The sequence below is a fragment of the Bos grunniens genome, chromosome 3, assembly GCF_055505025.1.
Source record: "Bos grunniens cultivar Pamir isolate PY7600 chromosome 3, Bosgru_T2T1.0, whole genome shotgun sequence".
NCBI classification, from domain to species: Eukaryota; Metazoa; Chordata; class Mammalia; order Artiodactyla; family Bovidae; genus Bos; species Bos grunniens.
This window is the reverse complement of record NC_141167.1, coordinates 99,947,518-99,963,942: the sequence shown is the minus strand read 5'-3', so window position 1 is coordinate 99,963,942 and position 16,425 is coordinate 99,947,518. Positions and strand designations below refer to the sequence as shown.

Here is a 16,425-nt window from a genome sequence, read left to right as displayed (position 1 = left end):
AATTAATTCAACCAAATCTTTCATCTGTCTCACTTCTTAGTATAAAGAGTTAAAAGACCTCATTTCACAGTGCTGCCTACTTCACATCCAGTCCATTTGGAAATATCAACTCCAGAACTCTTCAGCAGTTGTTCAAAGAATAACTGTGTTTCTCTAATTCACTACTAAGTTCACACAGAATTGGTAATTCTGTTGCCAAGCAAAGAACGTAATGTAAACTCAATGGTAACTGAAGGAAGAAGAATGAAACAAAAAATAGTTTTGGTGTCAGCCTTGCCAGTTTTTTGTTCAGTGACTGCCAGTTGACCACATCTATAGCCTGTAAGCTTAAACTCGTTTGGAAAAAGTGCTTTTCAAGAGATAAGTTATGGCACAGTGTTTACATTTTAAGGGGTGAGTGGGTACTGGACATCGTATTTTTTCTTTGTGAATAGCACTTGAATACTCTGTATTTTTATAAAATTTAGGAATTTTATATTTGATTGAAAACTTGTTATCCAGGCTACGTAGAGACCTCTTAAAATGGAATAATGAGAAAACAACCCATTTTCAGAAAATTGCAAAAGATTTAAACAATCTCCTTTACCAAAGAAGGTGTATAGATGGCAAAAGAAACCTCAACATCATTAGTTGTTGTTTGTTGTTGTTGTTTAGTTGTTTCTGATTCTTTGTGACTGCATGGACTGCAGCATGCCAGGCTCCTCTGTCCCCCACTATCTCCTGGAGTTTGCTCAAATTCATGTCCATTGAGAAGTTAGGAAAATGCCCATTAAAACCACAGTGAGGGAATTCCCTGGCAGTCCAGTCGTTAGGACTCTCGATCTTCCACTGGAGAGGGCATTGTTCAATCCCTGGGTGGGAAACTAAGAACCTCATGCTGCGTGGTATGGCCAAAAACAAACAAAAAAAACAACTCATCAAAGTGAGCTACTACATAGTTATTAGGATGGCTAAACTTTACAAGACTGAGGATATTAACTTTTGATAAGGCTGTGGAGCAACTAAAATTGAAAAATGGTCCAACCACTTTAGCAAACAGGCTTTTTTTTTTTTTTTTAAGAAATATCAGCCATATGATTTAACCATTATACTCTCCTAAGATAGGTACATAATTGTGCATAGCAACTATTGTAATAATAAAAATTAGAAACATTCCAAGTGCCCATCAACAGGTGGATGGATAAACAAATTGTGGTATATCCATAGTATGGAATACTACTCAGCAATATAAAGTATGTGGAATGTGACTCAACATAAACCCTTGATTCATGTAAAACTTAGAATGAATCTCAAAATAATTAAGCTGAGTGAAAGAATACATATAGTATGATTCCCTTTACATGAACTCCTAGAAAGTATAAAATTCGAGAAAGTGCAAATCACGGAGTGATCATTGGCTGCTTGAGGGCAGGGAGGGGCAGGAGGAGGGGATTACCAAGATGCATTAGGAAACATATGGAGGTGATGAAAATGTCCTGTATCTTGATTTAGTGCTTTCGTAAAATTTCTTGTGAACTTTTTTCAAAATTGCATTTCTTAAATTAGTAATTTTGAAATTGCCCTCAGCTGACTCATCTCTGTAGCTCATAATGGTTTTTTTTTTTTTTTGACCACTATCTAATTCTAAGACTTTTTCATCACCCCTGGAAGAAACCCTATATCCATTAGTAGTCACTCCTTTTTCTTCCCAGATCCCCCAGCTCTAGGAAACCATCAGCTGATTTTCTGTTTCTGTGGTTTTGCCTGTTTAGGACATTTGATATAAATGGAATGAATGATACAGTATGTGACCTTTGTGACTGACTCACTTAACATAATGTTTTCTTGACATATCTCTGTTTTATAGCACGAATCAGTATTTAATTCTTTTTTATGGCTGCAGGATCTGCTGTATGGATATACTACATTTTGTTTATCTGCTTATCAGTTGATGGACATTTCCATTATTTACAGCTAACCGTTTTGGATAACATTGCTGTGAATATGTATAATTTTTTTCTGTATGTATTTTCTGTGTTCTCAAGTATATAAGTAGGAGGGAAATTGCTGGGCCATATAGTAACTCTTTAACTTTTCAAAGAATTGACCATAATATTTGAGGTGCTCATAAAATCATGGTTCAGTTCAGTTTCTCAGTTGTGTCCCACTCTTTGTGACCTCACGGACTGCAGCATGCCAGGCCACCCTGTCCATCACCAACTTCTGAAACTTGCTCAAGCTCAAGTCCATTGAGTTGGTGATGCCATCCAACCATCTCATCCTCTGTCGTCCCCTTCTCTTCCTGCCTTCAATCTTTCCCAGCATCAGGGTCTTTTCCAAGGACTGAGTTCTTCACATCAGATGGCCAAAGTATTGGAGCCTCAGCTTCAGCATCAGTCCTTCCAATGAATATTCAGGACTGATTTCCTTTACGATTGACTGGTTTGATCTCCTTGCTGTCCAAGGAACTCTCGAGTCTTCTCCAACACCACAGTTCAAAAGCATCAGTTCTTTGGAGCTCAGCTTCCTTTATGGTCCCAACTCTCACATCCATACATGACTACTGGAAAAACCGTAGTTTGACTAGACAGACCTTTGTTGGCAAAGTAATGTCTCTGCTTTTTAATATGCTGTCTTTGTCTAGATTGGTCATAGCTTTTCTTCCATGGAGCAAGCGTCTCTTAATTTCATGGCTGCAGTCACCACCTGCGGTGATTTTGGAGCCCATGAGAATAAAGTCTGTTACTGTTTCCATTGTTTTCCCATCTATTTGCCATAAAGTGATGGGACCGGATGCGTGCCGTGATGATAATTTTTTGAATGTTGAGTTTTAAACCAGCTTATTCACTCTCATCTTTCACTTTCATCAGGAGGCTCTTTAGTTCTTCTTTGCTTTCTGCCATAAGGGTGGTGTTATATGCATATCTGAAGTTACTGATATTTCTCCCTGCAGTCTTGATTCCAGCTTGTGCTTCATCCAGCCTGGCATTTCGCATGATGTATTCTGCATATAAGTTAAATAAGCAAGGTGACAATATATACAGCCTTGATGTACTCCTTTCCTAATTTGGAACCAATCTGTTGTTCCATGTTCAGTTCTAGCTGTTGCTTCTTGACTGCATACAGATCTCTCAGGAGGCAGATAAGGTGGTCTGGTATTCCCATCTCTTGAGAATGTTCCACAGTTTGTTGTGATCCACACAGTCAAAGGCTTTGGCATAGTCAATAAAGCAGAAGTAGATATTTTTCTGGAATTTTCTTGCTTTTTCAATGATCCAACAGATGTTGGCAATTTGATCTCTGGTTCCTCTGCCTTTCCTAAATCCAGCTTGAACATCTGGAAGTTCATGGTTCATGTACTGTTCAAGTCTTGGTTCAAGTTTTGCCTGGAGAATTTTGAGCATTACTTTGCTAGTGCCTACTTGACAAGCTCTGTCTTGAAAAACTGAAAATGTTACTCTGCATTGGAGGTAAAAAGATGACACTTCAAAAAATATGTGGGCTGAAATACTTACATGTTTCAATATAAAAAAGATGGAGTGACTTCCCCGGTGGTCCAGTGACTAAGACTGTGCTCCCAATGCAGGGGGCCTGAGTTGGCTCCCTGGTCAGGGAACTAGATCCCACATGCAGCATACATCCTCGCTTGGAGAATTTTGAGCATTACTTTGCTAGCATGTGAAATGAGTGCAATTTCTGTAATTTGAACATTCTTTAGCATTGCCTTTCTTTGGGATTGCAATGAAAACTGACCTTTTCCAGTCCTGTGGCCACTGAGTTTTCCAAATTTGCTGGCATATTGAGTACAGCACTTTCACAGCATCATCTTTTAGGACTTGAAATAGCTCAGCTGGAATTTCATCACCTCCACTAGCTTTGTTTGTAGTGATGCTTCCTAAGGCCCACTTGACTTTGGACTCCAGGATGTCTGGCTCTAGGTGAGTGATCACACCATCATGGTTATCTGGGTCATTAACATCTTTTTTGTATAGTTCTTCTGGTTAGCTTATATAATCGTGGTTAGCTTATAGCAAATTTTGCTAATTGTCCATATCATTTATTTATTTCGCTGCACCAGGTCTTAGCTGCAGCATGTGGGCACTCTTAGTTGCATGTGGGATCTAGTTCCAGACCAGGGAGCCAACTCAGGCCCCCTGAATTGGGAGCACAGTCTTAGTCACTGGACCCCCGGGAAGTCACTCCATCTTTTTTATATTGAAACATGTTAAGTATTTCAGCCTACATATTTTTTGAAGCATCATCTTTTTACCTCCAATGTAGAGTAACATTTTCAGTTTTTCAAGATAGAGCTTGTCAACTAGGCTGTTTCTGTGAATCTTTTGAATGTTTCACCAAAACTTTATAATGGTATTCTTGTGATAACCTATGTGAGAAAATAATCTAAAATAGACTGAATATCTGTTTTTAACTTGTCTTGAATACCCAGTTTTGTTGTATGAGCTATTTTTTTCTCTTAGGCTTGTCTTAAGTCTGCTCAGAGGCAAATGACCTGAAGCTATTCTTATGCTTAGTGTTGATTTGGTATAAATTTGTGTGCTGCTGCTGCTGCTAAGTCGCTTCAGTCATGTCCAACTCTTCAGTCGTGTCTCCCAATGGAGTGGGTTGCCATTTCCTTCTCCAGTACATGAAAGTGAAAAGTGAAAGTGAAGTCACTCAGTCGTGTCTGACTCTTAGTGACCCCATGGACTGCAGCCTACCAGGCTCCTCCATCCATGGGATTTTCCAGGCAAGAGTACTGGAGTGGGGTGCCATCGCCCTCTCCGATAGATTGGTGTGGTGTGCTCTGTTTATCAGGTGCTATATGGTCAACATACAGTAGTATCTTGGGACAAATACATTGACTACTACTATCTGTTTGCACTAATTTGCAGTTTCCAAACAAGTAGAAAATGCCTTATGCTGATGTTGAAGCTGCTTCTAAGCTTGGGTTCCTTCAGCATTTTTACAAATGTTAGATGCAATAATTCGTGTGTAATTATCAATGCAGATTACTGATATTATGAGTTTGGTGCTTAATTTTTCTTCTAATCAAAAATTTAAAATATTTATCCAAAGAAGACATATATATAGATGACCAATAGGCACATGAAAAGAGGCTCAGCATTACTAATTATTACAGAAATGCAAATCAAAACCACAGTGGTAGCTATCATGAACAAATCTACAAATAATAAATGCTGAAAAGGGTGCAAAGAAAAGGGAACATTCCCACACTGTTGATGGGAATGTAAATTGGTGCAGCCACCTTGGAGAACAGTATGGAGATTCCTTAAAAAACTAAAAGTAGGGCTTCCCTGGTGGTCTAGGGGTTAAGAATCTGCTTGCCAGTGCAGGGGACATGGGTTTGATCCTTGGTCCAGGAAGATCCCACATGCTGTGGGCTGAGTAAGCCCGTGCACCACAACTACTAAGCCAGCCCTCTAGAACCCGTGAGCCACAACTACTGAGCCCATGCTTCATAACTACTGAAACTTGCGTACCTTAGAGCCTGTGCTCCTCAACAGGAGAAGCCTCCATAATGACAAGCCCATGTACTACAAGCAATGAAGACCCAGCACAACCAAAAATAAATAATATTAAAAAAAAAAAACTAAAAATAGAATTAGCATATGATCCAGCAATCTCATTCCTGGGGATATATCTGGAAAAGACAAAAAGTCTAATTTGGAAAGATATGTGCACTCCAGTGTTTATAGCAGCACTATTTACAGTAGCCAAGGCATGTGAAGTTGCTCAGTCGTGTCCGACTCTTTGCGACCCCATGGACTGTAGCCTACCAGGCTCCTCTGTCCATGGGATTTTTCCAGGCAATAGTACTGGAGTGGATTGCCATTTCCTTCTCCAAGGGATCTTCCCAACCCAGGGCTCGAACCCGGGTCTCCCACATTGTAGACAGATGCTGTACCGTCTGAGCCACCAGGGATGCCAAGACATGAAAGCAACCTAAATGTCCACTGACAGATGAGAGGATAAAGAAGATGTGATATACACACACATGTATACATATACACAATGTAGAATATTACCCAGCCATTAAAAAATAATAATGCCATTTGTACCAACATGGATGGACCTAGAAGTTTTCATGCTAAGTGAAGTAAGTCAGACAGAGAAAGACAAATATGCAGATGATACCACCCTTATGGCAGAAAGTGAAGAAGAACTAAAGAGCCTCTTGATGAAAGTGAAAGAGGAGAGGGAAAAAGTTGGCTTAAAGCTCAACATTCAGAAAACAAAGATCATGGCATCTGGTCCCATCAGTTCATGGCAAATAGATGGGGAAACAGTGGAAACAGTGGCAGACTTTATTTTTGGGGGCTCCGGAATCACTGCAGATGGTGACTGAAGAAAAGATGCTTACTCCTTGGAAGAAAAGTTATGACCAACCTAGACAGCATATTAAAAAGCAGAGACATTACTTTGCCAACAAAGGTCTGTCTCGTCAGAGCTATGGTTTTTCCAGTGGTCATGTATGGATATGAGAGGACAGTATAATATAGATGGACTATAAAGAAAGCTGAGTGCTGAAGAATTGATGCTTTTGAACTGTGGTGTTGGAGAAGACTCTTGAGAGTCCCTTGGACTGCAAAGAAATCCAACCAGTCCATCGTAGGAAACCAGTCCTGAATATTCATTGGAAGGACTGATGTTGAAGCTGAAACTCGAACACTTTGGCCACCTGATGTGAAGAACTGACTCACTTGAAAAGACCCTGATGCTGGGAAAGATTGAAGGCGGAGGAGAAGGGTACAACAGAGGATGAGATGATTGGATGACATCACCGACTCAGTGGACATGAGTTTGAGTAAACTCTGAGAGTTGGTGATGGACAGGGAGGCCTGGTGTGCTGCAGTGCATGGGGTCGCAAAGAGTCAGACACGACTGAGCAACTGAACTGAACTACACTGAGAAGGCAGTGAGATAACATATTTAAAGTGCTGAAAGAAAAAAATGGCCACCTTGAAATTCTAAATCAAGTAAAACTGTCTTCAAGAATGAAGGAGAAATTAAGGCATTCCCAGATAAACAATAGCTGAGGGAGTTCATTACTATATGGTTTATACCATCTATACAAGAAATGCAGAAGGGAGTCTTTCAGGTTTACTATAGACCTGTTGAGTTTACTTTCTGCAGTAGGACAAAAAAATATACATTTAAAAAATCAACCTCCTATAGATTCTTATACACAGAAAACAAAAAGAGAAACCTCTAGTGATATAAGTGTTTTCTGTCTTGAAGACTGGTAAAAACTATTTTTTTAAAAAGCCCTATTATCAAGTGTTCACCAGGATTTGATACAGTGGAAACCCTTCAACACTCATGGTGGATGTGTAAATTGGTTCAACCACTTTGGAAAACAATTTGGCATTAATATAGACCATATATAAAGTTGTATAGACCACTAACAGAAACTTCCTATCTCTATAGCAGAAAACATATATAAGAATGTTCGCACTGGCTGTTTGTAATGGCAAAAAACTGGAAATACTATGTCCTTATGTTTATTGAGGGAAGAAAAGATTTTAAAAAGTGTGGCATAAAGTGTGTGTGAAAATAAATGTATTAACATGTGGAGACAGAAAAGCAAGTGCTTTCATCAGGCACTTTCATATTAATTCATAAGGCACATTTTATTTATGGATGTGTATATCTGTGGTAAAACTATTCAAGGAATGGTAAAGAAAAAATTGAGGGTAGTGGTTATCCCTGGAGGTTGGAGGAGGGAGGGACATAGAGTTTCAGTGGTTTTGGTCATATGAGCTAAGAGGTGGTTACACGACCATATGTTTTCTTTTTTAAAAAATTTATTTTTACTTTTTTCGTTTGCACTGGGCCTTCATTGCTGTGTGCAGGCTTTCTCTAGTTGACGGAGAATTGGGGCTACTCTTTGTCGCCGTGCACAGGCTTCTCATTGTGTTGGCTTTTCTTGTGGAGCACAGGCTCTAGGGCATATGGGCTTCAGTGGTTGTGGCGCAGGGACCTTGTTGGTCCACAGCGTGTGGGATCTTCTCAGACCAGGGATGGAACCCATGTTCCCTGCATTGGCAGGTCGATTCTTATCTTCTCTGCCACTAGGGAAGTCCTGTTTTATTTTCTTACACCTCCTTTCTTGTGTTATTTTACATGTGTCAAATACTATATATTATAATAAATGTTAAAGACTTTATAAAACATAAAACATCCATACAGTGCTATGTTGAAAAGAATGATATGCCTTTGTTCTGAGTTACTCATTGCAAGCCTTTTTTTCCTTTCATGGCATTGTTTTTTTTTGGAGGGAGGGAGAGTGTTTCTCTTCCCACTTGAAAATGAAATCTGTTAGGGCACAAGTTCTTATTTGCTTTTTAACATCTTGTTAACTGCTGTATTCTAATCATTCCCAGAAAGTGATTGGGACATAGTACATGCTCAGTAAGTATTTGTTGAATAAATGTGGGTGTATGTTTATAAAACCTGGTGAATGTATGTACACATAGATAATTAAAGATCTGGAATTCTAAAGCTTTACCGGTGAGAATAGGGGAGTCGTCATTGCTGTGCTGGCCCACTGTGAAAGCGCATGCTGTCTGGTGTCACAGACCGGTGTTCACTGCCCCGCTTAACATCCCCCCAACCCCCCATCACTTGGGGCAAGGGCTTTAGGGCATAATTTAAAAAGGAGGACCTGAATCCAAACAAAGACACAGTCACAGCCTTTTATTGACTGAAGGGCTGGAAAGTGACTTAAATTTGTCTCACCATTTTTTTGCACTGTATTTTAATGTTTTGAAGTTTTATTTGCTTTTATTTCATTTGGGTTTGTTTAGTTTTTGCAGTTGTTAATATAGGACCTATTTTGGGGGATGATTTCTCAGAGGTAAGCTAAGTCTTTTCATAAACTAAGGTAGTCTTTTCATAAACTAAGTCTCTTTATATTTCTTTTCTAGTCATTGTGTGTATTCATCAGATAGTTCTGTCTCTATGTCCTGTCAGTTTCTATTAGTGGAATGGTGCCTATGTTCTAGAACTATAACAAACAGCAACAAGAAAGTCATAAAGTATAAAAAGGAAAACAAAAGATTAAAATTTAACAATTCCCTCTCAAGAAAAAAAAATCTGGAATTCTGCATATCAAATTAACCTCTAAATAGTTCTTTGGAATTAGGGGTAGGGTTTGGTCACAGCTGAGAGAATGAAAGCTATATTGTACTTTGTATTTTATATTCTGCACTTGTATTTTTATAATTTATATTTATTGTATATTTTTAACTAAAAAGGGAGAAAGCATCTTTGAAAATAAAGCAGAAATTATAAATTGGAAAAATTAGCAAAAAATAACATTACTGACAAACCTAGACAAACCCCTTAACTTCAAGAATTGATGTGACAAATTACTGGAAGGTAGATTGAGAATCAGCTTTAGCTTAATGTGCAACTGAGCTGCTAACCCTTCTCTGAGTATTTCTAAAGGAGGCTGTTGCTAGTATGGGTCTCTGGAAGAAAGATCAGTCTGGGATGGAGGAGCTGTGAGGATTTTAGGATCTAAGCTCATGTATTGAGTAGTTTAATATTTTAGTAACATACTAAAAAATACAATAAATGATGAGGTTTTTTTTTTTAACTTGATTTAAAACTTTAAAACAACATGAAAAGACCAGGATGTGACCAGAGTTATGTACTTGGTTGGATGGAGTGAAGTAAGCTGTGGTCTGTGGAACTCTTGAAATATCTGATGCCCAAATAAATAAAATTTAAATTATTTTAGAGGTAACTTGGATTTTTTCCTCTTACTCTTTGTTTAGTGATTCCTTGGCAAAACCCAACAAGCACTCCCCTTCCCCCTCGCCCCTAGACATGCCTGTTCCATGCCAATACGCTTTTAGTAAAAAGTGTGTACAATAGAATGGCCTTATCAGACATTCTTGCACTGCTTTGGCACAGCTTTGACACAGCTTCCTCATGCACCTTCTATAAGTTAGGTATTTTATAGACATCTGTCTTCACTTTGTAGTGTTGATTCTTTTTTTTCCCCCACAAGTGTATACATCCGTTTTGTTTAATCTTAGGTTATTCTATGGTAGACATGTGGATGTCATTGTTACAATACACAAGGTTATAATGTTTATCTAGATGATTGATTGTACTTAGGACAGAAGTTCATGATCAACCTTTGGTTCATGTTTTTAATTTTAGTGTGGGAAACTGGTCAGAGCCATGTGGCTATGAGCTCAGTATTAAGGTCTGGCCATTGGCTTCTTTCTATATGAAGGGAATTATTTCTTGGTATACAAAATTTTCCCCCTGTGCATACACTTGAGAGACTTCTCTTTTTTCCTCCACGAAATTGGGAAGCATACGTTTTTAACATTTGGAACTGCTGAATTTTGAAGTCTTAAAAGTTAATCCTCTCTTTTTTTCAGTATTTTTTCATCCTGTTTCCTCTGTCACCTTTTCTTGAAAAAAGTAACATGTTGTTTATTTCTGGTTTTTACTATAGTTCTGGGACCGTTTGGACCCCACGATGTTTTTCCAAGATTTTAGACCCTTTCTAAGTAGCAGTCTACTGGACCAAGATAACAGAGCCAATGAGAGGAGTCACCAAACTCACACTGACTTCTGGGGACCAAGTCGGCCTCCACGGCTGTCAGTGACTCAGAGATACAGATCTCGAGGAAGTACTCGTCCAGAGAGATCCCCGGCTTTTGAAAGGTGAGTGCTAAATTGTTATTTAAATTCTTTTAAGGGTAGTTTCAGTGAAGGACATACTGACATAATCTAATTGACATAATAAGATTTTTGTACTTTGTGGACAAGATGAGAATATATACGCAGAATGAAAATGAAGCCAAATTGAATGTCTGTACTCAACTAGTACCAGTTTACCAATGATGATAAACTGAAGGATGATAAAACTAATGACATAGGTCTCTAGTTAACATTTTTATTAATATTTCAGATAAATATCTAGATGATAGGTTTATCAAAGTTTCAGAAGATACTGAAAGAGATAGCGGATATATTGGATGACATTAGGATTCAAAAAGACCTCAATAGATTGCAGTGATGGAGTTAATATGAAATTTAATAGGAATATAGAGTCTTGTGACTGCAAAACGTTCACTCAGCAAATACTTATAGAGTGTCTTTTATGTTGGGACACTTCACTGGATACTGGGGATATGATGGTGAGCAAAACAGATAGTAGTCCTTGATCTCATGGATACCATTTAGTAGGAATGATAAACACTAAGTTTTTAAGTGTTTGCCATGTGCATAGGATTGTGCTTTGTGCTTTTTTCTACTTAGCTCATTTAATCCATGTAAAATGGTAGGTGTTGTTGCTGTTCTCATTTTGTTATTGTTCAGTTGCTAAATCATGTTCGACTCTTTGCAACCCCATGAACTATAGCATGCCAGGCTTCTCTGTCCTTCACTGTCTCCTGGAGTTTGCTCAAATTCAGGTCCATTGAGTCTGTAATGACATCCAACCATCTCACTCTCTGTCGCCCCTTTCTCAGGCCCTCAGTCTTTCCCAGCATTGGGATATTTCCCCAAGTCAGCTCTTTGTATCAGGTGGCCATGTGTTGGAGCTTCAACTTCAGCATCAGTCCTTGCAGTGGAATATTCATGGTTGATTTCCTTTAGGATTGACTGGTTTGATCTTCTTGCTGTCCCAGGGACTCTCAAGAGTCTTCTCCAACACCACAGTTCAAAAGCATCAATTCTTTGGCGCTCAGCCTTCTTTATGGTCCAGCTCTCACATCCACACATGACTACTGGAAAAACAATAACTTTGACTATACAGACCTTTGTCACCTAAGTGATGTCTTTGCTTATTAATATGCTGTCTAGGTTTGTCATAACTTTTCTTCCAGGGAGCATCTTTTAATTTCTTGGCTGCAGTCACCATCCACAGTGATTTCAGAGCCCAAGAAAATAAAATCTGTCACTGTTCACTGTTTCCACTTTCCCCCCATCTATTTGCCATGAAGTGATGGGATCAGATACCATGATTTTAGTTTTCTAAATGTTGAATTTTAAGCCAGCTTTTTTTGGCTTAACGCCAGAAAAAGACAGTTTTTAAGCCAACTGTCCTCTTTCACCTTCATCAAGAGGTTCTTTAGTTCCTCTTCATTTTCTGCCATAAGGTGGTATCATCTGCATATCTGAGTTTGTTGATATTTCTCCCAGCAATCTTGATTCTAGCTTGTGATTCATCCAGCTCAGTATTTTGCGTAATGTACTCTGCATATAAGTTAAATAAGCATGATAACAATACACAGCCTTGATGTACTCCTTTCCCAATTTTTGAACCAATCTGTTGTTCCATGTCTGGTTCTAACTGTTACTTCTTGACCTGCATACAGGTTTCTCAGGAAATATGTAAGATGGTGTGGTATTCCAGTCTATTTAAGAATTTTCCAGTTTGTTGTGATCCATTCAATCAAAGGCTTTCGCATAGTCAGTGAAGCAGAAGTAGATGTTTTTCTGAAATTCTCTTGCTGGAGTATAAAATTCTAAGAGAGAAAGAGCTGGGTCAAAGATATGACCATTTGAAAATTGATACTGTCCAATTGCCCTTCTGAAAGGCTATAGCATTATATTCTCACCAGTAGTATTTGAAATGTACGGAACATCCTTATCAAACTGTTATCAGTCTTTTATCTTTCATGATCTGATAGACAAAAATATGCTAGTAATATGCTAAATATTACTTTTTAATGTCTCTTTAATTTTTCATTTGATTAAGTTTATTTTCATATAATTATTAGGCATTTTTTCTTTTATGAATTGTTTATTAATATCCTTTGCTTGGTTTTCCTATTACAGAATTAAAAAATTGTTTTATAGGAGTTCTCTCTATGTAGCAAAGATCTTAATCTTTTATATATTGTTTATATATTACATATTTTAGATTTCATACCATACTTAGAAAGTCTCTCTCCTTATTTCATGATTTTAAAATATACCCATATTTTCTCCCAATATTTTCTTATCTAGTGCTTTTTAGTTATAATGGTCAGAACTCTCTTGTTAAAAGCAATAGAAATTCAATTTAATATAACTTGAGAAAATTAGAATGTGTTGGTTCATATAACTCAAGTGGTTCTTGGCCATATCAGACCCAACATCTCTTCTTTTTTAGCAAATATGATATCATTTCTTATTATCCTGATTTGGAATTTATTCATAATAAAACCTATAAAATATAATTAAAACATCTATGCCTATATTATTATTCTCCAACTAATATAGAAGAGAACTAAATACATAAAAAAATTTTTTTAAAATTTATAAATACTTGGCTATGACTGATTTGGGAGACTGTGAAATACCAGATGCTTGCTTCTGTGTGGAGAATCACTAAGAAAGTGATAGTGCCTTTCTGTCTGGCAGCAGCCATTGGGTAAGCCAAGATGGGTACTTGTATCGGTACAAGTATTAATACATCCAGGAGCTATAGAGGAGGAAGCAGTTGACCTAATGCACTTTCTTTTCAGGGTACAGTACTGCCAGCTCTCAGAGCTCTGTAAGACTGCCTGCCCCACTTGGCTTGATAAAGTGCACAGACTGGGATACAAGGCCAAGTGAGATTATGTTGTATATTAGATTTGTGTGTATTTTAGTGGCTGTAAATGCACATTTCCTAAGGATGCATCCTGTGGCAGGCCTGTCCATCAGGATGTTAAGCAGTGAAAATTTGCTGAAAGCCTTCAGTTTATTGTTGAGGAGAAAGCTAGATGCCATTTTGGGGCTCTGAGAGTCACCACATGCAAAAGAATGAAACTGCCTTATACCATCCACAGAAATTAACTCAAGATAGAGTAAGGACTTGTACATAAGACCTGAAACCATAAAATCCCTATGAGGTAACATAGGCAGCAAGCTCCTTGACATTGATCTTGGTGATGATATTTTGGATCTGACTCCAAAAGCAAAAATGAACAGTGGGACTACATCGAAGGATAAAAAGCTTCTGCATGGCAAAGGAAATCATCAACAAAATGAAAGGCAAACAGCCTAACAATCTGTTTAAAAAATGGGCAGAATATCTGAATAGACATTTTTCCAAAGAAGACATACAAATGGCCAGAAAGGACATGAAAGAATGCCAAGCATCACTAATCATCAGAGGAATAAAAATCAAAACTGCAATGAAATATCACCTTACACCTGTTAGAATGGCTGTTATCAAAAATACAAGAAATAATAAGTGTTGATGAGGTTGTGGAGAAAAGGGAACAAACCCCTTTACACTTGGTAGGAATGTAAATTGGTGTAGCCACTGTGGGAAACAATATGGAGGTTTCTCAAAAAAATTAAAAATAGGACTACCTTATGATCCAGCAACTCATTCCTGGGTATTTATCTGAAGGAAACAAAAACACAAATATGAAAAGATAAATGGCATCCCATGTTTGTTGCAGCATTGTTTTCCATAGCCAAGACATGGAAACAACCTAAGGAGCCATTGATGGATGAATAGATTAAAAAAAAATTGTGATACACATATATATGTGTGTGTATGTTATTCAGCCATGAAAAAGGATGAAATTTTGCCATTTGCAACAATATGGATGGACCTTGAAGGCATTATGCTGCATGAAATAAATCAGACAAAGAAAGACAAATACTGTATGATCTTATAGTTGGAATCTTAAAAAAAAAAAATTCATTAATCAGGTTCATAGATACAGAGAACAGATTGGTGGTTGCCAGAGGGATTTTAGGGTGGGAGGTGTGTGAAATGGGTGAAGGGTATCAGAAAGGACAGATTTCCAGTTATATTATGAATAAGTCATGGGATTATAATGTACAATATGGCTGCTATAGTTAATAATGTTATTGCATATTTGAAAATTGCTGAGAGAGTAGGTCTTAAAAGTTCTCATGTTAAAAAAAATTTTAAACTGTATGGTGACGAATATTAACTAGACTTACGTGATAATCATTTCACAAATACATACAAATATCAGATTTAAAAGCTCTTTAATTTGTTAAAACATTTTCTGCAGATTGCTTCATGAATGCATTGGGAAATTATGAAAATTAAAGTGCAGTAATGTTAGAAGACTTAAGTGATAGTGTATTTAATAAGATAAACAGTTTTATCTTTTACACCCTTTTATTTATTTATTTTAAAATATATTTTCATGGAAATAGTTCTAAGGAGTAGGCCAGGAAATGGAGCCTGGGGGCGACATTAACATCATCCATACACTATTTAACATGAATCAAAGCCTGACTGACAGCTTAATCCTGAGACTGTAAAGAATTAAAAATCATGTGGAAGCTGCTCATCCCTGGCTTTATAAACACTTTCATCTTTGCTTTATCTTATTAGGGAGTTATATGTCAGTGTTTAAAATGCTGTGTGGTATGAGAGGTGTGAGATAGTCTTCAAAAGAGGGGTGTAGAAACTACCCCTGTAGATTTGTTGGTGCATATGATGAAACCTACAGCTTTATTGAGGTGATGCAGTGCTCTGCTGGTTTATTCTCAAGTAACTGTTTTATAGTTTGGCAAGGACAGACTTTCAGATTATATTTTGATTAGAAATGTGTAGAGTGGGAAGAGGGATCTCCTAACCTTTTTCCAGGATTATATGTAGAAAAATAATGAAAGTTGACCAGTACCCCTATTTTTAGGTTTAATCCAGCATCCCATTTATATAACTGCTGCTTCTGAAAGAAAAGTTTAAAAGGCCACCATTTTTAGGAGAATTAAATAGAACTGTTGCAGGAGGGTTCTCTTACAAATGAATCAAATCCTAGTTAACCTGGTTAGCTCAGTTGACCTCAGACTTCACAATGCCTTTGAATTTCACATAAAAGATGAAGGCTTCTCATTGAATTCCATGTCTCCATGGGGTCTATGGAATCCTGAATTATATGCAAAGTAGTCAGTAGTGGTATTCCCAATGGTATGTATTGAAACTGTTGGAAATTGAATATTAGGTAAATGAGGTCCACCTTTGTTTAAAAGTATATCATTGCTCAGTTCAGTTATCAATATAAGTTCTTATTTGCAATCTTACATTACCTTTTCTGTAGCTATTTTTCTCATCCCTACCCTGAAAATCTTTACCATTCCATAAACTTGCCACAGGCCATCAATTGTGTCCTCCTTAAAAGCGTACCACCAGGAGTTCCATGGTGGTCTGATGGTTAGGATTCCAGGCTTTCACTGCTGTGGCCTGGGTTCCATCCTTGGTCAGTGAACTGATATCCCACAAGCCACATCTGTGGCCAAAAAAAAAAAAAAAGCATATCACCATCTTCTGTTGAATTTATTCTGTTTGCATTATGTCTTCCAGTAGAGCAGGCATCTCTTTGCTAGGGTAAATCTGAGCATGTTGGAAATATAGAAGAGAATTGTCCCAGTTCTTTCCAGTTCTGGATGTATAGAATTAAGAATAGGTAGTTTGATTTCACGAAGAAGGCA

The 16,425-nt window shown here is 37.6% G+C and overlaps 1 protein-coding gene across 10 annotated transcripts in view; it reads left to right on the top strand.

The window, feature by feature from the left end:
• The window catches only part of RNF115 (ring finger protein 115), a 66,339-nt gene that overhangs the window by 29,668 nt on the left and 20,246 nt on the right, over positions 1-16,425 (top strand). For 9 of the 10 annotated variants that reach the window (XR_015160901.1, XM_086392267.1, XM_086392269.1 and 6 more), the window contains one exon: positions 10,478-10,689. Coding sequence is in view for 9 of the 10 variants with exons in the window: in XM_086392267.1 (XP_086248393.1) it covers positions 10,478-10,689 (212 nt within the window). In the remaining variant the exon portion in view is untranslated. Of the gene's footprint in view, positions 1-8,384; positions 8,413-10,477; positions 10,690-16,425 lie in introns of all 10 variants that reach the window. The other variant, XM_086392276.1, reaches the window with a different exon arrangement.